The sequence below is a fragment of the Mya arenaria genome, chromosome 15, assembly GCF_026914265.1.
Source record: "Mya arenaria isolate MELC-2E11 chromosome 15, ASM2691426v1".
Taxonomy (NCBI): Eukaryota; Metazoa; Mollusca; class Bivalvia; order Myida; family Myidae; genus Mya; species Mya arenaria.
This window is the reverse complement of record NC_069136.1, coordinates 37,304,362-37,326,021: the sequence shown is the minus strand read 5'-3', so window position 1 is coordinate 37,326,021 and position 21,660 is coordinate 37,304,362. Positions and strand designations below refer to the sequence as shown.

Genomic DNA, 21,660 nt, shown 5'->3' with positions numbered 1-21,660 from the left:
CATTGACACGTTGGCTATGACAATTCGACATTGACATGTTGGCTATGACATTTCGATATTGACACATTGGCTATTACTTTTCACATTGACACTTTTTCTAAGACATTTCGACATTGACACAGTTGCTACGACATTTCGACATTGATATGTTGGCTATGACATTTCGACATTGTTTTATGACATTTCGTCTTGACACGGTGGCTTTGACCTTTCGACATTGACACATTGGCTATAACATTTCGACATTGACATGGTAGCAATGACAATTTGACATTGTCCATGACATTTACACATTGACACGTTGGCTTTGAAATTTCGACATTGTCACAGTGGCTTTGACATTTCCACATTGACACGTTGGCTATAACATTTCGACATTTACACAGTGGCTATGGCATTTCCACATTGACACCTTGGATTTGACTGGTCGACATTGACACAGTGGTATTGTCATTTCAACATTGACACGTTGGCTATAAGATTTCGACATTGACACGTTGGCTTAGACATTTCAACATTGACACGTTGGCTTGGACATATCGACATTGACAGAGTGGCTTTAAAATTTCGACAATGACACAGTGACTTTGAAATTTCGACATTGACACCGCGGCTATGAAATTTCGACATTGACACAGTGGCTATGACATTTCGACATTGACAAAATGGCTATGACATTTCCACTTTGACACAGTGGATATGACATTTCCACATTGTCACGTTGGCAATGACATTTCGAAATTGACACAGTGGCTATGACATTTCCATATTGACACGTTGGCTTTGACAGTGAGGCTTTCGATGTTACGGTTATATTATTGTTTTCTTTATCAATACCATCGAAATAATCTGCATTGTACGACACCACATTAAGAAGCAACTTTCTTTTTTCGCAACACAAGGAAACAATTCAAATAATATTTACATAATTTTATTTCAATATTTTAATACTAATCAAAGCAAACATTCTTTCAATACAAAAGCAAGAAATAATCAAATCGTGAAGAATGAAAAACTTAACTGGCAAGTAATTTACAGGAGTCGAATTCAGGGGTAAAAGCAGGAACTTATGCTTTAAATGTCTATAATTTATATAGGCTTAGGATACTGTGCTGTGCAAAATTGTTAAATGAATGATATAAAAAAAGTTCTTCAACATCACATTATTATTATTATTAACATTATTAGCAACATCAGCATCCTGAACGACTCGAACTTTAAAACTAGTAGTATACTTACACATGCAATACCAAAATACCTCACAGTTTAAAGATATTTATTTCTATTGAGGACATGATTCTTTTTGTTACTGTTTCTTTTACGCCACAGTAAATACAATATTATGGAATGCGCTTCATAAAGAATCTTAGAAATTGTGTTCGTACCTAAGTCTGATTTCCTGTCCAATGGGAGTATCATCATTTTTAAGTAAATTATAATTAGAAACACATTCACCTTATAAACATAGCAATACAAGACAAATAATGGTTGTTATTTAAAAATACATCGTATAACTACAAGACTCTTATTTACTAACTATTCACATTATAATGTTCAAACAGAAAGTTATATTTACTATGATGATGAATTATACTTTAAACTTAACTTTATTTCTGATCTTGACAAAAACACTTTTATTGTATTATTTTAAACAGTTTCAGTTGTTTCACGCCTCCCGCACTGTTGGTCACGGCCATTTTCGAGCCATCCCTGGAGACGGCAACGGCGTACGGATACCACATGTCGACGTCACATGACGCCAATATGTCCCCGTCGGTCGATATCTGGATGATGGAGATTGTGTCCTTACTGCACACAAACACGGAGTCATCTGGTCCCAAACATGCACCTCTAGGTTCCCGTATCCGGTCACCTTTCACCTCGCTGCTCTTGCCGGATACGGTGTTATACATGTGAACTGTGTGAGCATGTCTGTCTGTAAGGACCAGAGTACCCCGTGATTGTATGTAGGTACATTGACTTTCACCACGCTTATACGTCTTTCCAGGAAACTTCACGTTGTCAAAGTCGCTCTCCTTGCCGTCCACGTCTATCACCCTGGCAGGCCGCGGGTCGTTATAAGTGCTCACTACGAACGTGCGGTCGTTCAGGGGAGAGATGGAGAAGCAGTTGGTAGACGTGGTAAGTGTCTTCATCAGCGTGAACGTGTTGTCACTGCCCACTGTCAGATGGCAGATGGTTCGGATATCTCCGGAACTAACGGTTACTGCAATATTGTTATCAGAGTACGACGTTACGTCCTTTGGATTCGTCTTAAATTTATAAAATGCGTCGAACCTCTTCAATGTGTCGCTCAAGATAAAACATTTACAGTTCTTGTTATCCACGGCGACGATCCTCCCGTCCGGCAGGAAGTCCAGCCCAGTAACAAACGGTTCCTCCTGGTCGTCTGCTGTCTTCACGAGCTTCATGGTTTTCAACAACTCCAGACTCACCGGCCTTTGTGTTTTTGGTGCTTGTGTTTTTGGCTCTTGTGTTTTATTTAATGAGAATAATGCGACATCAGTAGTTTTAATTTTTAAAATGTTTTCGTTGACTTCTAGTGCCACTTTGACGGTGTAATCATTCTTCAATAAAGTGTTCAGTGTTTGCGATGCCTTGTCTTGCGTCATTTTGAGAATGTGGTTTAGAATGAATATTTCCGTTTCCGAGCCTTTCTCGTGAACGCTATCAGACATTGCCAAGTGCGTGTCGAGTTCTTTCTTCAGTTTTTTAGCCGCAGTTCTCATCGTATTGAGACGTTCGTCTTCCTGTGTGTTATGGTTAGTCATTTCGCTGACAATACGTGCCTTGGCATCCTCAATTTTCGTCAATATGCATTCCTTGTAAATATCAATTTCTTTTACGATTTCTTCCACTCGCGAAACGTTGTTGAATTGATCCTCCTCGCATTTCATTATAACTTCTGAGGCAGAATTAATGGATGCACGTATCTTTTCCCTTTCAATATATTTCACGTTCTTAGCCACCTTTGCTATCTCGTGGATATTATCGCATCTACGATGACGAGAGAAGGCACAGATTTCACAGCACAAATCTTCGTGGTCTTCACAGTGAAACATGAACACTCGTTTATGTTCACAGCACTGATCCAGTCCCTTCATATCGACATCTGGCTTGACACAGGCTTCATGGGCAGCCACGATATCATGTTCATCTACGTTTGTCATGTGTCCCTTGTGTACAACACAGCAGTCGTCGCAGAGATAGACCTTGATTTAAACATATTTTATTCAACATATACAAACAAAGTACACAGAATATGCACACACACAAGTTGTCTATGATATTGAAATGAATTGGAACGAAAGCATAACTCATAGAGTTCTTCCCCATATGAACTAAATTACTCATTTACCAGAAAAATGCGTATTGACGATTAGACGATATATATATATATCTACTTAGGGCATTAAGGAAGCCGTATTTTTTACGGCATTAAGGAGACAATTTGTATATTTTTTGTTTTATACTTTATTTTGCTTTTTTGTTGATAATTTAGTATTGAAATGATCATTTATTATGAGTACAAAATTTAGGCTTCTTAAATTGATTAACAAAAAATATACGTAATTTGCGGTCTCCTTAATAATTTGTAAGTATGTTGCAGGTTTTAAGGGGACAGGTATATATGTAGAAGGGTTTATGGATACCAGTGTATATATAATATTATTTTTGAGGCATTAAGGGGACCATCCATATTTTATGGCATTAGGGGGACAAATTATATATATTTAACTTTTGACAGTATAGGCTCCCGTAACCTTAAGAGACAACTTGGTAATAGTATTTTTTATAATTGTGTATAATAAATCCACAAACAATGACCAGTCGAAACGGGAGGACTGCAAATTTCATAGGATATTCATCGGAAATCTTTTACAGACCATCTCATTCATTAAATGCAAGTCAGATTCAGTCACTTGGTCTCTGTACCGTTTGATAAACAAAATATATAATGACCAGGGGCGGATTCAGGAATTCTCGTTAGAAGGGGGCGTTACTTAGGGGCGTTTGCAGGAGGATTGAGGGTTACTCAATCAAGTAATTTTTAACAATTTGTAGTCGGAAATGATGCATTATGTGTATATTTTATTATTTTCTTCTCATATATTGACACAAAAAGTGAACTTGGACGATTTTAGAGGTAGCGCACGCCAACTGCACCCCTTCTCAATCCGCTAGTGAATGGTGACTTAATATTTGATATATTATGGTTAAATAGAACTTTCAGTTGAATTATATAGAAACTGTAAATGCTAAATACAAGTTCTGTGCTTGTAAAAACAATAAAAGTTTCGTCTGCACACGAATGTGTCTGTTTACGCTTGAACAGTTATATAGCTCATGATTAAAGAACATTGTTCATTGGGTTCATTGTGACCCATGGAAGTTTTTTTTATTAAATTCCAACTTCCCCTTAAATTTTACTTGCCTAAAAGTTTAACCTAAGTTAATCAGGGGCCATAACTTGTATTAAGGATATGGAGTTATGTAACCTCATTGGCTTATGGTCCTGAACAATTGTGTGAAGTATTAAGTCAATTTAATGAAGGGTATAGAACGCCTTAACCAATAGGCTACGGAGACGGTTTTAATGCATGTACTCAATTGCAGATTCAGGGGGCGGGTTGGGGGTGGGGGGAATCGGTCCCAGCGCGCGCGCCGTCCCCCACCCCTTTAAATCGTCCGTTTATAATATGTTCTCAGTCAATATCGGGAAAAATACAATATTAAGATAAAAATGCACTATTTCGGACTATAAATTAGGGGAGTCTAACCCCCACCCCGGTCCAACATTTTAAGCCATTCAATTTCTGTTCTGAGGGAGGGACGGATGTGGAAAGATTAAGCCCATGAGTTTCACGTACCCCTTCTTAAGTCAATTCCTGGATCTGCCACTGATATCTGTAATCAGATTTGTTGTTTCATAATGTTATTGTTCCTTTAAACAGTTTAAACCTTTTATGTCATCAACATAAACAGACGCATGTTCAGTAAAAAAAATACTCTGTATACAACGTTCTCGTACTCCAGAGCGATGATGCTATGCATTATATTTATCACCATCTGACTGACTGAGTAACTGCCAAAACTTTTCCGTTAAAGAGACTCTCTCATGTTTTGGCACCAAACATATTTTTTCTCGTAATGCATCTGAAAACACTTACATGTATATTTATTTTACTCCTTGGTACTGAAATTGCAGAAATAATAGTAACCAGGTTGATTTTCTTACTTCAATTGCATTTTTAAAAAACGATTGAAGTATTAAAAATTAATCTTGTTCAAGTTGGGAGCAAGCACATAGGGGTGCAGATAACACATAGAATAAAAAACGGATCGCTTATCCACTCGCCCACAGGGACTCATACTAAGGTGTTGAATATTTTAACCTTAAAGGAAGTTATTGGTTTATCACGTGATTATGTCAATCAACTGATTGTGCAACAGCCTTTTGTTGAATCGGGTTAGTAACGCATTTCCAAATATTGGACTTCAAAGACTATATGTGCTAACATATCAACATTTATTGAAGGGTTTCAGCCATCAATAGCTTAGCTTTAACACTTCGTTTGATACGCCATACTTTATTTCGTAATAACAATCTATAAAATCCAAGTAAAAGATGCATTTTTAAAACCCTTAACGCTTCGCTTATATTCACTCAAAAACTCATGTTCGAAAGATTAAAAAAGTATGTCATAATCATATCCTCTTTAGCGGCTGAGGAAGCCGGTCCAAACCATCCACATACTTTCCGAGTTTCTTAATACGAGGGTATAGCCAGAAGTTCGTGGAATTCCTTAATACAATCAACACATTTTAATATTTTTCAACGAACGTCAGCTCGCTATAAAATCTATTTCAGCTGTAAATGACATAGAAAACTTCAAACTGATACATAAAATATAAAGGAAACTACAGCTTTTTCATTAACATGAGATCAGTATAGCCCGCGCAGTTCAAACGTCAGAATCTGACGTCAACGTCATAACTTATCAAAGTAAGAGCCGTTCGCCGCAATACAACGTCGAAGTCTCGCTACCCACTGCCGCTAAATGTCACTGAACCACTCTGACTTGTAAAAATACAGGCGTGTCTGAGCTTCACTCTGTAGTGCCTGAAAGTCATTGAAGCGTTTACCTTTAGTTCACATTTAAGTTTCGGAAATAGGGCAAAATCGCATGGTGGTAGGTCTGACGAATAAGGGGGGTGGGGAAGGATCTCCGCTTCAAGCTGGATTGTCGCGGTAGTCGGTGCCTCCTCCGATCTATGCGCTGATCCATTTTCCTGGTGAAGAATCCACCCATCATGCAACGCCAGTGGTCTCTTAAATGCCATCGCCCTCTACAAGTCACGCCTCAAAACCTTAAATGGAGAACATAACTGAGGCTTATAACATTTGTCGCGTTTTGCGTACTTCATCAAATATAATTAAAACTAACACTTATTCAATCCCATATTTTTAATCATAAACTTTTTAAAACATTGTTTTATGCAGATTTTATCAAGTCCTAAATATTGATAAATTTTGTTATATATCACTTTACCTTTTAGTAGGAAGCACCCGTCACAGATTGGCTCTGCGGAACTGCATGGAGTAGGATAACACCGTGCACATCAAAGAAGAAAATGAACATATACTTTCCTATCGAGCAGGATGGTCGTGCCTTCTTCTGAGGCGGGGAACCAGTAGTCTTCCATTGACTGCTTTGCTGTTTTGTCTCAGGGTCGAAATAAAACAGTCAGGTTTCATCGCAAGTGACTATCTTCTCAAGAAAACAGTTTCCTTCCTTTTAGTACCGAGCTAAGAATCGGCGTGATTCCCGTACTCTTTTGCTCATCTCATCTTCTGTCAGCAGCCGTGGAACCCAACGCGCACTCACTCGACTCATTTCCATTTCATTTCACTGTCTTTCATTATCCTCCGTACCGACCCATAACTCATGTCCAACATCTTGCATATTTCATAAAGAGTGACTCGACGATCAGCGTCAACGATGTTTTTCACGGCCTCGACGTCACACACCGTAGTTTGTGAAACCGGTCGCCCAGACCTCACGTCGTCACAAATGCTTTCCCGCCCCTCACTGAACCGCTTGTGCCACTTATAAACGAGCATTCGCTTCACTTGAGTTTCACTCGATGCTTCATTCATCAGTTTAAGTGTTTGCGATGGAGTTTTCCCTAGGTTTACACAGAACTGTATCACTGCCCGTTTTATCAATCTGTCTTCTGGCGTCATTTTAAACAAAATTTAACTATTCCGTTCAAGCTAAAATGTTTCCTTTGAAATAAACAAACAAACGCACTGACTTAAAACTTCACTTCATCACACGTTATTAACGTCACCTCAAATGTGCAAACCTTCGCGCCATTTTATTGGTTTCAATGTGATTGGTCAACAAAACAAGATATTGTCATGGGTTATTTTAGCAACTGCGGAGGAATGCGCGACCACCTGTTTCCATAGTGATCACTACGTTATCGTTATAACATGCTTTACGATGAATCTCGCATTCTTAATTTCAAATTACCTGATTATTATTGTATGAAAGTTTAAAAGATATGCTGCATATTGTTTTCATTTTATCAAGCTTTTCCACGAACTTCTGGCTATGCCCTTGTATATAAATCTCTAAATTTGCCAAATAGAATTCAACATGGGTAAATAATTATAAAAAATACGTATTTTATGTATTGTAACATATTTATAAAAAAAATAGTCACTTGAATCAAATGAACATTTTCAATGTACTTTCTTTCTCGCGGAAAGTGGTATGGTTGATTCTCTTCGTGACTGAAATCAACTTTTTTAAACACTTGGTGCATTTCAAATGTAGTCCATATAAACATCCCCTTTAGATTCTTTGACGATTGCATTTCCATGGGAGATCACTGCGTAGGATAAACATACAAGTGTTGTTTAGCCACACTGTGGTTTCAATTATGTCAGGGGCGTAGCTACCCCTCTATTCATGAGGATTCATAAATGTGCTGGGGGGTTCGGGGCAAACTTGAAAAAATTTAAAACCATGGTGCAATCTAGTGCATTCTGGGCGTTCCGATGTGCATTATTTAGTACTGGAAAATAACCAGTTTTAGATTCATGTAGTCAAGTTCGCATACTGCAACTTTGGTTGATTTTTTTGTCAGAACCATGTGGATTCAGCCGCGTATTCACGTATAGGCGGCTACACGCCTGTATGTTGTGCATATGAATGTATAATTTGGTTTAAATGATGCATCCTTAATATAACACCTCCTTGCTGCTACACCAATAGAAACTTCATGGGATGTTAATAGTAAAAGAACTAGCACTGACGTTCCCATTTTTGTCTGGGTCATTTAAATAATAGAAAACAATTTACAAGATAAACAAATTTGTTTTGACTTCTTTAATGAATTATATAAAAACATTGTACAAAGATATCATGACACTTTTAAACAATAAGTATGGTTGTTAATTAAACAGTATGCTAGCCTTAAAGATTTAGGCAAACCATTGGAATTTTACAGCGGTCTTAAAAGGTGTATTTAAAGCTGCAATCTCACCGATTGATCGTTTTGACTACCGGTACTCTTTTATTGTTTGTCTATAAATGGACAATTTTTTTTGCATAAATGTCTAGACCCAATTTTAAGTAATATAAGACTGCTGAAAAAAGATCAGATAGCAGTTTATCATATTTATGTTAAAAAAAAATGATGTGTTATGGCTAAAAGCATTACGAACAATTTAATGTAAATGAAATTTTCGGCACTTTTACATTTCTGATGGGTTCTATTGTGAATTATCTAATATGACTGAATTTAAAGGAATGATAACCAAATCAGCAGATTTTGAGACAATTTTGTGTCTTAACTGACAATCTGTAAGAGTGCAGCTTGAAGTGTTGATCTAAAGCTTCATATACACATTGTTATATTGTCAGTAATTGTTTTAAAGGTCTCATGTACTAAATAAGATAATAATTTTCATACAATATCTAAAATTGATCAAAATAAATAAAGTACCATTATACCTATTTCTTAAAAGTGCCGTTTCTCATCTGACAATACCATTCAAAGCCATCATTTCAACTATGAATTTATTTTTAACTTTCAACTTTTCTATAGCATATGCAACAAAATATACCAAAAATACAACCCATGAACAATATGATTGTTCAACTTGCATTATCTTTGACCTTTTGAAACGACCATTTTCCAGTTTTGTCTATTTGTAAGTTATGCCCTGAGGAATAAAGTATGACTGTATGAATCATAAAAAGCAATAAAAACACTAAAAATATGCCCCAACCCCTGTAAGTTCTAATACAGTAGTAAAATCAAGAAATTAAACATTTAGAGCTGCACTCCCACAGATATACCGTTTTCACAACTTTTTTTGTTTTTGAATGAGCAATTTTTTGCGTAATTATCTGCAAACCAATGATAAAAGATTGCTGACAAAAGATCAGATCACAGATTTCATATTTCCGTTCGAAAATTAATGTTACTAACGGTTTAAGAAAAGTGCATAAAACATCAATGTTTTAACTTAAATAGAAAAATCTGCCATTTAATTTTTCGCAAAAATTGGATGGTTCCAATCCAAGACATAAAATGAGAAAAGTTGTCAAAACGTCCAAAATGTGAGAGTGCAGCTTTAACGTTTGAAAGTAACTCTGTTTGCCTCGTGCCCCTAAACAGGGTTTAATTATATTTTATGCCCAGTGGGTTTGTCCCTGTATATTTGATTGTATGATTGCAGTAATGGATACTGGTCTAATTATCTCATGACAATTTTTCACCAATTTTAAAGAAACAGAAAACACATATTAAGCTCATATAACGCTGTACAATTCAATCTCATTCATTAGGATGAGAAAAATTCCCTAAAAATATAAATTGTGGAAACATATCTCATTTAAATACATACAGGAAATGGCGACATCATTTACCCTTTAGTATGAAAAATGCAGTTTCCTGATATTTGAATAGCGGTTCTTTATTTAAGCATCTCAATTCATTCAACATACACATAGTATGTATCAAGTTTCAAAGGAAACCAAATCATCGTAACGATGGTTTTCAAAGCAAATAGATTCACACTCTTGACAAACTTCTTTTCCTAGTTTCAACTTTTGAGACTTTTTGATGAGCCTGCACCTTCCCCCTCTTATGCTGTGGCTTCAAGCAATAAAGCTACCAGCTCAAGTTGCAGAACTGGTGAACAAGACTGCTGATAGTCGACAAACTGCACACATGATGCCATGATAAATCATGTCCATCGACTTCCAGAATGAAGAAATGACGCAGCACAGAATTGATTTTAATTGGACCTCTCTGTACTTTCATCCCCTTGTTGTAGTCAAAGACTATATCTAAGTGTGCAGTGCGGGATCTTGAGAAGCTTTCTGCTCCTCTGATGAAGTAAGTTTGGCAGAGTGTGAAACTCCTGTCTACTCATATGCCTGGACACATGTGATCTATGTCTTCTTGTGTGTGCCCAACCATCACCTGAAATTTTTTTAGAGGAAGTTAGTGCTTGATTACAAGTCAATGTGACAAAACAAGGTCTTTCATTTATGCCACCAAGAACTAGTATTCCAAGTTTCATAACTCGTATGTTAACTCAAAGCAATTGAGCAGAAACTGTTTGGTAATTAATTTTAAGTCACTGCTTCCACTTATACTATCAGTAATATTGAACGTGAACCGACTGACCCAAATGCTATTCTAAATAATTTTTATGTGCAGAAACCTTAATCCTATTGACACAAAAGTAATCCAATTGTATGTCTTCACAAAACATTCTACAACAATATTTTGTCAATTTAACTCAAAGATTGATTATTGTTTTTTTTGTCAGACAAACACAGAGATGGCCCTATATCGCTCACCTGATTTGAGAAAGGATTCTAACTTAGTTATTGTTTGGACACTAACTGGACACTTTTGGTCTGACTTTATCATGCTGCTGGTGAAAATATTAAAAGTCCCTAAATAATGGGCTTACAAAAACATGAAAAAAAATGTATTTGTTTAAAAATTACAAAGGGCCATAACTCTTACAATATTTAAGTTTGTATTGAGCAGAATAAAAGGCTTTGCCTAAAATACAAACTTAAAACTATATTTACAAGTAAAACAAAAAAATCTACAAATATGTTTTTTGTATCTGGTTTTTGAGAGAGAATGATCGGAAGAAAACATCACACATTCACAATCATATTAAAAAATAATTTAGTTTTTTTTTAAATTATATTCTATTTCAAAAACACTGCAAAAGACAAGACACTTACGTTTCAATTTCTTGATTTAATACATTGACGATTATCAATTCTTATGAAGCGAGATGGGTCTTACACTCTAACCAGTGCAACGTGCATGTTCTTAGTTGCTCAGTTATTACCTTTCTTAAAATTCTCCTCTTGATCTGAGCCACGCCAAAATGATGGGAGATGCTTTTGTTGTCTTTTCCATCGGAATGTATAGCACCTCTGTGTTTCTGTTTGTCTCCTGAAATAGCAAAAGTTTATTAATAATAATCACAATAATAATAATCAGTGACTTTTACTGAAATTATTTTCACCGATTGTGCCTTGCACATTGGGGAACAAAGTTGACTTCTGAGGAGAAGATTTTTCCATATAGCAAAAAGTAGCTCCGCACCCTGGAGCAATGTTTTTTATGAATCAATATCCGGTGAAGAAAATTCATACAGGGTATTGAAACATTTTTTTTGCTTCAAATGAAGACTTTTAAAAAAGATAACTAGCTCTTCATCATATTAAATAAAAATTAGCAGTCTATGCCGCACACGGAGCCCCGCATTTGATCTTTTACCATAGTTTGATTAAGAGTAAAGTTTCACATCGACAAGTCTTTACAGGTCTATTAAAGCTGCATTCTCACAGATTGAACGTTTTGAAAAAGGTTATAATTTTTATCTTGGAATGAACCAATGTATGCAAAATGCATGGAAACCTGTGATATAAGACGGCTGACAAAAAATGTCTTTGAATTCCCGTCAAACATGTCCGAACCAAATTCAAACTTTGGATAATCACTGTGATTCACGATGAAATTCAGCACTTCTTGCCCAGTATATATACGTTTACTTTAAGCGGAAGGCAAATTAAAACAAACACATTAGTCCGAAAATTAATCAAACTTTAAATGGTAGTAGAATTGTCATTTGTTCATGTAATTTTCAAGAATCAGGAAGGGAAATAAATGTTCTCATGTTGCCAATTTAGTCTCGATCATCTAGACGCTTGTATCCAGATCTATATCGTTCATTGACTCTAATTAGAGCGGCTTCATGATTGAGACTAGCCGGTTCTTTGATAATTGTTACGATCGAACAGTGGTTGAAAATGTAAAGTGAGACCAGTTTTTTACCTGTTATTGAACAAACTGTTATGTTGGCAGGACTGTCCTCCTCAGCAATGCAAAGAACAGCAATGACTGGCTGGCACTCTGTAAAATGGCGATTAAAACATTATGTCCAATTAAAACTGTCCCATTCTAAACAATCCATCAGCAATATATATAAATGAGCTGCGCCATGTGGAAATGTGTCTTGGGAAGTTGACATCATTCCATGTAATGATGTCATAAAGATGAGCAGAAGACATTACTTACTATGCAGTAAAAGTTCTTACTTTAACAGTAAAGATATCTTTTTTTGAGAAAATTAATCAAAGTGAGCTCTTTTATGTCATGTTTCTACAGTACCGTAGGTCTTGTACACATCTATGTTACATATATAAATAATAAACAGGAATAAAATGAGGAGTTGTGTACACACTAATTCCTCCTTATGTACTGTGTAACTCAAGAAAAACAATTCATAATTCTAGTAAAAACAATCCATAATTCTAGTAAATCTCTAGAATTCCCTTACTTTTCTCGCTGTACAAAAATGAATGAGGAGTTGCAAACAAGCAGGGCCATAAAACTTTTGCCATTTAAACTGTACCGCAACAGCAATTTAAAGACAGTGATACTCAATGATGGAATAGGCACTTAGACAGCTACATTTTCTGAGAAATGGAGATCAGACTAAATTCTCCAGAGATAATTTATAGCTTTATTGGAAATAAAGAACATGTTACAGTGTTTATGTTAAACTTGTTACTTATCCCTGATTTAACACAATCATTACCTTCAAAATGGTGATAAAATAAAAACAAATATACCTTATTAAACACTGTTTACTATCACATCTGTACCCCCCCCCCCTCCCCCTTCTTACATACCTAAGCGGCTCTTACCAAAGTAAAGAATGAAAGGTCTACAAGGCCAATTATAAACCATGAACCATGAGAATCCTGTTTACTAATTTGATTTTAAATCACCCAAAAGGCTTTCTACACATAATGGTTCCTTAATTTAAATCTAGCCTCCAAAGTTGTGATTTCATTGAAAGACTTGAGATACCTTATTTAAAAAAAATGACGAAAGGAAAGCTTAAACGCAGAAGTCTGGACGGGTATACGAGCCTGGAAATAAATACACAAAAGCTCACCATGCTGCTAAGGATTCTTATATAATTCCCGGCCCAAGTTAAGCTGGAGATGTTGATTCCACACGGCTGGATAACCGGCCCAGTGCACCCAAGCTTGGCAGTATCTGCAAGAGGAGGGTGTATATCTGGGAAAACGCATTTATAATCAATTTGCGAAAGTTCTTATCCGCCATAAGTAGTGAACATGTATGTGGCTTATAGATCATCTGAAATGAAGTTTAATAAAGGAGACAAGGTTCGGTCTGGGATCTAAACCTGGATTTTGATGCTGAAATTGTAAGTTTTGTTCAAATGAAGTATAAACTTAAAGTGAGTACAGAGATATCTTGAAGCCCAGATTTATCACTTACCTGAAGTTTGTAGGGCTACAATTTGCTGTAAACTGCAGGAACTGTCCCCATGAGCCTTTTGTCTGTTAGGGGAATGGTGGCTTAGGTGATTGGTGGTACCACTCTGCATTTCTTATCCACACACAACACAGTGTATCGGAAAATGACAGAGAATGGCCATGCACTTATGAAAGCTATGTTAGAAATACGCCGTTATGAGTGTATCAGATGACATTTCCACACAGAAATTGTGAGGCCACCAATACAGCAGTACTGACATCAATGACGAAAACATATATATCTGTCATGGAGCTGTGCTGGTTCTGTGGCGTCAAAACCACTGCAACTTGGCAATTCACTAGAAACATCTTTTCAGAAAAAAGAAACAACCAATACTGGGTAGCCTTTGTCACCCAGTGAACACCCAGAGCATCTTGTTACTTTGAGCATCTATTTACTTAGAAGTACAATGTAGCGTCATTAAGATCTCAAATTAACAAAAAAGTGTATCCGAAAGCTTTAAATACTGAACGAAGTGTAACTTTGAGGCGGGCTGCGAGCAAATACTTTCAAGGGCAGAAATCTCCCAGAAGTTTGAAAAGATTATGCAAAGCTCTAGCTTGATGATTTTGGCCCAATTTCAAATTGTTACTCAGTAACACGACGTTGTAAATTTAATCAAACATCAATATAGTTACACAGGAAAATAAGAAATAGCTTTAAACTCTCTCACATTCATGGCAGAGTGTCTGGTGACGAAAATGACTACCAGGTAATTATGGAAATATAAATGTCATTTTGTACTTAAATTATTGATAAATACAACTTGTATTGCAGTCAAACTGGATAAAATATCAGGAAAATGTGTCCTGTTCCAAAAAGTGTGTTTTGAAGTTGCAGACAATAGTCCAAAGACCAAGAATTTAAGTGTTCAAACAGGGGCAGGCAAATCTTAAAAAAAATCAAATTTTAAAACTTAAATAAAACTAAAATTATACAAACCTTATATAAATCATGTGTTAAATTGAAAATACATACAAGAATACAATGTACACATAATCAAATGCTACCTCAGAGAATAAATTTTTTCAAGAACTACTTAAAGGGGTACTGCAACCCGCAAGCCTTTCGTTGTGGGCCGACACCTTTAAACCTCTTTCCCGCACATTAATTAAACACGTCTTATGTTTTGTCAGTGCCGGTTTTGATGACCAGTATAAATCCAAAAGCAGTTTTTCCGCCAAAATTTACCCAAATGATTTGGATGAATGCTTAACAAGAAAGTGCAGTGTACACAATCAAATAAAGTATTTAGTGTTCCAGAAATAATGAGCAATCTGAAATCTGACCCCTTACATTCCTTAAATATTCACAAAGTGGTAAGTTCTTGTGTTTGTTATCTTTTTATGATTCAAATGGTAAAAAAAATGGTGCAAATGTGAGAAGCCCTGAAGAAGAAAACTGATATTTTAATAGAAATAGTGATGAAATCACTGACATTATGTTTACTTAGCAACTAAAGCAACAGACCAACCAGACCTACCAGTATGCTAATCTATATTTAACTGCTAAATTTTAAAAACCCAAAACATACAGATAAGATCTGTGGCGCAGTTGTTTACATTGTGTGATTTAAATGCATATATTTTTGTTGGTGATTAGTTTAAATCCAACTGAAGCAATCTCTTATCAATATAAACCTTAGTTCATCCAACAAATTAAATATTTGAATGTTAGAAGATTTGTTTTCAGAAGATCAGCAATAATGTTTTTTTCTTTAATTGTCTCAATGAAAAATGTAATGTTCAAGTTTATAGGCGCTGTTTTATCTGAGAATTTCCCTGGGTGTGAACCGCTTACTGTGTCCAAGTTATCCAAGCTGGATCTAAGACATTACTACAATATGGGCAATTTGCTCTGCCATTTTTATAGATAATACCCGGTAGTGTATTCCAAAGGTATTCTTTTGGTACATTGAACTCACAACAATATTTGAACTCCTGACGTCCAGCACCGCTGTCAGATTATCTAATCTAACCACTATGCCATTGCATGCTCTTTACTGAACGAAAGATAAATGAATACTCACAATTTTGAACAGTATTTTTTTGGTCACAGATAGCAACCTTTTAACCCCACTTAAACCTGTCTTCCCTATTTGGCAAACAGAGAAGTTTTAGAAAATTTGTTATCTGATGATCCTGTAAATTTTGTGTGGATTGACTAAATACTGTTCGAATTTAGCAAATCAAAACTAACATTTTGGGTTTATTCAGTGTAGACCCTAAAATATAAATTTTGATTTATAAGTATGTAGGTTTGTTTAAAAGCTCAGTACAGTTTACTTTACTTGTTAAGTTATCCAATTTCTGTAAAAAATATTACTAAACTTGACTATAAAATACTGTAGGGGGGCGTGTCGTAAAGTTAAGAAAAAATCCAAATAATGCAACAGTCAATTGCAGCATGGGCGTCCAAGGTCCTGCTAATAGCGGGGACTTTGATTTTCGGTCCAGCCAATCCCAGGTAAAATTCCCGCTCTGCACAGACAAACAGATGGTAAAAGCCCTGTCAAATGAATTATGATCATTTCGTAACCGCTCATTGTTGGTCATTTCGTAACCATTGTGTTAGTCAATTCGTAACCGTTAAGAAATCGAATGGTCATATCTTAACCGTTGACTCCTATAATCATGAGGAATTAATTTAATACCATTTGAATTTACAAAATAAGTTAACTGTAAGTATAAAACATAAAAATAACAACATAAACAAAGTTAAATCTAGTAGTTGTATTCCTTCTTTATTCCTAATAGTGTAGTGCGATTTGCCAATAAACTCTGAAACTATGACAAATAGAAACATTCCCACTAGCTATTTTTTTATGTTGCGAAGGAAATATTATAAGCAGGCTGAATATTAAATGTAATAATTTTTTAATTCATAGATGTTCTACCATTGAGAGGAATTGTGACCTTAAGCCAATATTTTTTTAAATATATAGACCATATAACTTTAGAATTTCTTTTTATTAAATTGCATAGAAGTATTGTAAAATGTAGTGAGTTTGCCGAATAAGATTATGCGCTTTTTATATGCTTATTGTATTAAAAATGTGCCGATATGTTTAATTTTGTATCTTGTTATTGGAAATTAATACCATAAGGCCAAATAAAAATAGGTGTGTTTCAGGTAACACTGCTAAAAAAATAGGGTGGGTAGGTCGGAATTTTTTTATTTATTTTTTATTATTTTTTTTTGATATATTATTGATTTCAGTAACTGTTGACTCAGAAAGTAACAAAAATAAAAGTCATCAATTTTCAGGTTTATAAGTAGTTTTTAAACATGTTACATTCTTCAAAGGAAACATTCTTTATTTGTCTGGTTAAATACTTTTGACAATGATGGTTGGATTTCAACTAAGTTATGGTACACCACTCTGCTATTATTTGAGACTTTCCAGGAACGGTTTTACTTTTCTTTATGCACCCGTTTGCTTTCAATCACCCTCTGTAGAATACTAACCTCCCTGAAACATAATTACATGAAGAGTGGGACAGCAAATTTACCATATAAGCCATCAGCCAAGGAAACCTCAATGCTGTCAAGAGGACCTGGGGGTTCAGGTTTGAAGAACAAGTAACATGCAGGTTTTATTGCCAAAATTGCACACTTAAGTCTGACATATCAATCCGAAAGTCAGTATCTGACACATTTGTATCTGACAAGAAAATATAGTTCAAGAATTGAAACATACCTGCCACACAAGCACAAACGTAATTCCCCTTAAGAGTTCGGACATTCTATAAATTCGGACATCCATTATTATTTTCAAAAATAATTTATTTTAGGTACCTAATTTTCGGACACCCAAAGGACATCGACTGAACTTTTACAGTTACTAAGTCTCACAGACAAAAATTATTGATCTTTATCGTTACAATGCCTGGCTAGATTACCTAACCGTATACATCACTGATAAGTTAGTTGGTTACTACCCATCCTAAATGATTTATTGCCTGGTGAAAAGGATGTGTGATATATTCAATGGAGGATTAAAGAAACAACAAGGGCAATGCAGAGATTAAGAAAACACAGACATGACATGTTTGTAAAACGATCCGCCAATTAACTTTGAAACTTGTATCACACTTTAAATATAGACTGTATGAAGCAATAATCGTACAGTAATACTCATTGAAACATCAATCATGCCAAGAAATACAAGCCAATTTTTCCACTTTTCATTTCTACACAAGAGCCAATTTCAGCTACACATTAACCCCTAATTGACCGAGAATCTGACCATGTGTTTAATCATGTTTTCATATCTAGGGAGTTGCTGTAGTTTGGGTCAAGATTTGGAAGAATGTATTTAATTTTGCCCAGAAAGACGTGAAGAAGTATCAAGTGTTAACTACAATCAATTAAAATTACAGAGTACTTAATTTAGTAAAACTTATTATTTACTTATTCTTAAACAAAAATATGATGTTTTTAATGAGTAACATTATCGTTTTAGACATATGACAGAAGTTAATGAAAATGGTATGCTTAACCAACCGTTTTATTTGGAATGAAAATGTAACCTATATTACATTATATATGAATCTGGCCGTCTCGTAGGTCGAATTATATTTAAGGGTATGCTTTACTAAGCGTATGGATATTGATTTTAAAATGTCAGATTTATTGGGTTCACATTTTTTAACAAAAACACACACTCTTATTGTTCATTTTTAAAGCTTTGTTGTTGTTTTTTCACTGTAAAAAATATTGAGTTCGTAAGTATACGTATACACCATGGAAAATGGGAAATACAAACGAAACTTGAAATATATCACATTGGCGAAACTGAATACTTCAATTTTGTTCATATTATCATGATCACATGAGGCGGTTAAAATGCATTTTCGTATAACTGATTGGGATTTGTTTTTGCAATGTTTCAATCTAAAAAATTGCTTAGTTTTGTGTTCATCTGGCATTGTCTTCATACCGTGACCTGTGAAAGAACATGTTTTGACCGACATAAACTCACAACAATGGTCGCTGTCCTTGAGTGACTCCTTTTTTGTAAAATATTGACCCACCCCACCCCAAATAATAACATGACTCAGAACGATCGTTACTTTAAATAGGTATTTAACCCCACCGAACAGAACCAACTATGTTGGTCATTTAATATGTGTGCTCTTAAGTCTTAGTAATACAGGTGGTAATGCTGCAGCTATTGTTGTTGATACTACCACTACTGCTTCTGCTATTACCAATGTCAACACCACCGCCACAACACCACCGTCAGCACCACCACAACCACCACCACCACCGATGATGATGATGATGATGATGATGATGATGATGATGATAATGATGATGATGATGATGATGATACCCCTAAAACTACTGCCGCTCCTGCTGAATTGTTGTTGTTGCCACTTCTACAACAACAGCTACTACTATTCCTTCTACTAACTATCATATAACTTCTACTGATGCTGCTAATCTTGCGTTAATCAATTATATGTTGCTGTGAATGAAGGAACTAAGCTTTTTGTATCAATGCGAAGACCCTTCATTTATCTATTTATAATGAGCGCAAAGTACAATGAACCCTTAAAGGGACTGTACACCAGATTCGCACCAAAAAAGTTTTCTTCTGTAACGAATCTCAGGACAATTATCTAATGGACTGTGTTACGCTTTATCATAATTGTAAAAAAAAGTACCAAAATGTAAAAAAAAACTGTGTCGGAGACCGGGTTCTTCAGTTAGTAAGTTTCAATGCATTGTACACATCGATGCCAAGTTTATGTCAGTTTTCGAAAATTTTCTCTTTTTTTTCCGCTATTTCATCATACGGAGTAAAGCCCCTTTAAGCAGATTTTCGACATCATCAGATAAACAACTCCCCGGTATCATTTTATTAAATATACATGAGTCATAACATTTTGAGCCGGAAGTTGATAAGTTCGACTGGGGTTTGTGATTCTATTTGTTTCCAAAAACTTCCTCACGCCGGCCAAATCCTAAGAGCCTCTTATAGAACAATACCGTACTCAAGTTGTTAAATTAAACGACTTGATTACGGTATTGTTCTATAAGAGGCTATTAGGATTTGGCCGGCGTGAGGAAAATATTTAGCTGTCGGGGAACTAAGAAATACAGTTAGTACATTTGTACTTGATGTTTTCAATCTTTAAACATAATTAAACATAATAACAAGAGTGTGGTTTAGATAGTTAAATATTGTTATCAAGGAGATTGTTCATAAACAATATCAAAGATGTAATGCTTAGCTTAGTTAATTAATAATTATACTTTTTATAGTTAAGAAAATCATGTCAATACTTAATAATAAACTATTATTGAATTTTTATTTTTATTTTTGACAAGTGTCGTAATAAACACAATGAGATGAAGCGTTAAATCTAAGAACCATGCACTATAGAAAGATTTTTCCGAAAAATGACCAAAATTATTGCTCCCCTGAATTTCATGCTGGTCGTAATGGCCATTAAATGAAATGAATTAGCTGTAACAGCAGATAACTGATAAAAATTTCATGGAGAACCAAGTCAGTCCTTTAACCCTTTGCACAAAACCACTGAATGGAACATAATGCATATGCTGCTAAAATCCAGGTATATGCTGGCATACAGGGGTTTCCTTCTTAATCGAAAATTGGATAGGATTTCTTGGCATGAAAACAATAAAGTCAACACATTCAATGATACAGGTAACTATTAAATGTGATGAATTAAAGTTATAAATGCAATACTCAAGTTACAATAAAAAAACACCAGACACATTAATCCTGAATAACAATATCCATGCTCTCCATGAGATCCTCGTGGGTATAACTGAGTTATGTGACGTCACACAATGGGACTGTTTGATCTGAAGCCGATAAAAGGTGTTTATTCATTTCAATGCATGTATAAAATGGTGTTGAATGGGATTTTAACTATCTTGATGAAGGAGCTACAGTGACTTATAGGCGTAATAACCATTGATAACTACGGATAAATTAATAAGTGGTAAAATGCAGACATGAAGAAAAAAGGCAGGTTTACCATACATGTAAATAAAATGTAAAAATGGTTATTTTCTATGAATTCGTAGAGCGAAAAATTAATTATTTTAAGGTGTCCGAACTCTAAGGTGAAGTACGGTAAATACATTCAAAAAATCCAACTCTAATATTGTCAACTTTACGTACATACATTTCGTAACAAATGCTTTTCGTACCCAAATCACATTCTTTTCAGGGAAAAATAGGTTAGGGTCGGCGGGAAAAAATAGGGTCGGTCGGGTAACCTGAAACAGACCTATTTTTTTAGTATGCAGAATATGAATCAATTGAGAAAAAAAACAGAACAAAATTTTGTTCGTTTTAAACAATTCAAACAAATATAGTCAATGAAATAGGTCAAGAATGATCATTTATGTAAACGTAATTTTACTCAAAAATACATCACGATCAGTCTTTAATTATTGTTTATAAGTAAGCAAAATGTAAGAAAATAATTAACATATTTTGGTAGTATAACAAATCATTTCTAATTTAGCATGATATATATATATATATCTAATAACTATTGAGTAACATAAATTATTGGCTTGTTACTAGTGAGAATTTGAGTAATGTCTCCCAATTGGTGTCTTGGTTGCTGTGCCATATACATCCAGGTTCGAACAATACACTTAACGAGGTGCTAAGTGTAATATTTATCACCTTGTTAAATGGTGGTTATTATATGAGCAATTGATTACTTGACG

General features: G+C 35.1%; 1 protein-coding gene and 1 long non-coding RNA gene across 2 annotated transcripts in view; both read right to left on the bottom strand.

Moving 5' to 3' along the window:
• Positions 1-975: 975 nt before the first annotated feature.
• The window catches only part of LOC128219037 (uncharacterized), a 22,471-nt gene continuing 1,786 nt past the window's right edge, over positions 976-21,660 (bottom strand). Inside the window, exon 2 of the mRNA XM_052926850.1 lies at positions 976-3,233. Coding sequence (XP_052782810.1) covers positions 1,635-3,233 — 1,599 coding nt within the window. The 3' untranslated portion in view covers positions 976-1,634. The remainder of the gene's footprint in view (positions 3,234-21,660) is intronic.
• On the bottom strand, positions 8,439-19,841 carry LOC128219045 (uncharacterized). Its single transcript, XR_008258535.1, has 5 exons — positions 13,897-19,841; positions 13,547-13,650; positions 12,418-12,495; positions 11,426-11,532; positions 8,439-10,530 (listed from the first exon to the last, which is right to left on the bottom strand). It is a non-coding gene; the product is annotated as an uncharacterized LOC128219045 (long non-coding RNA).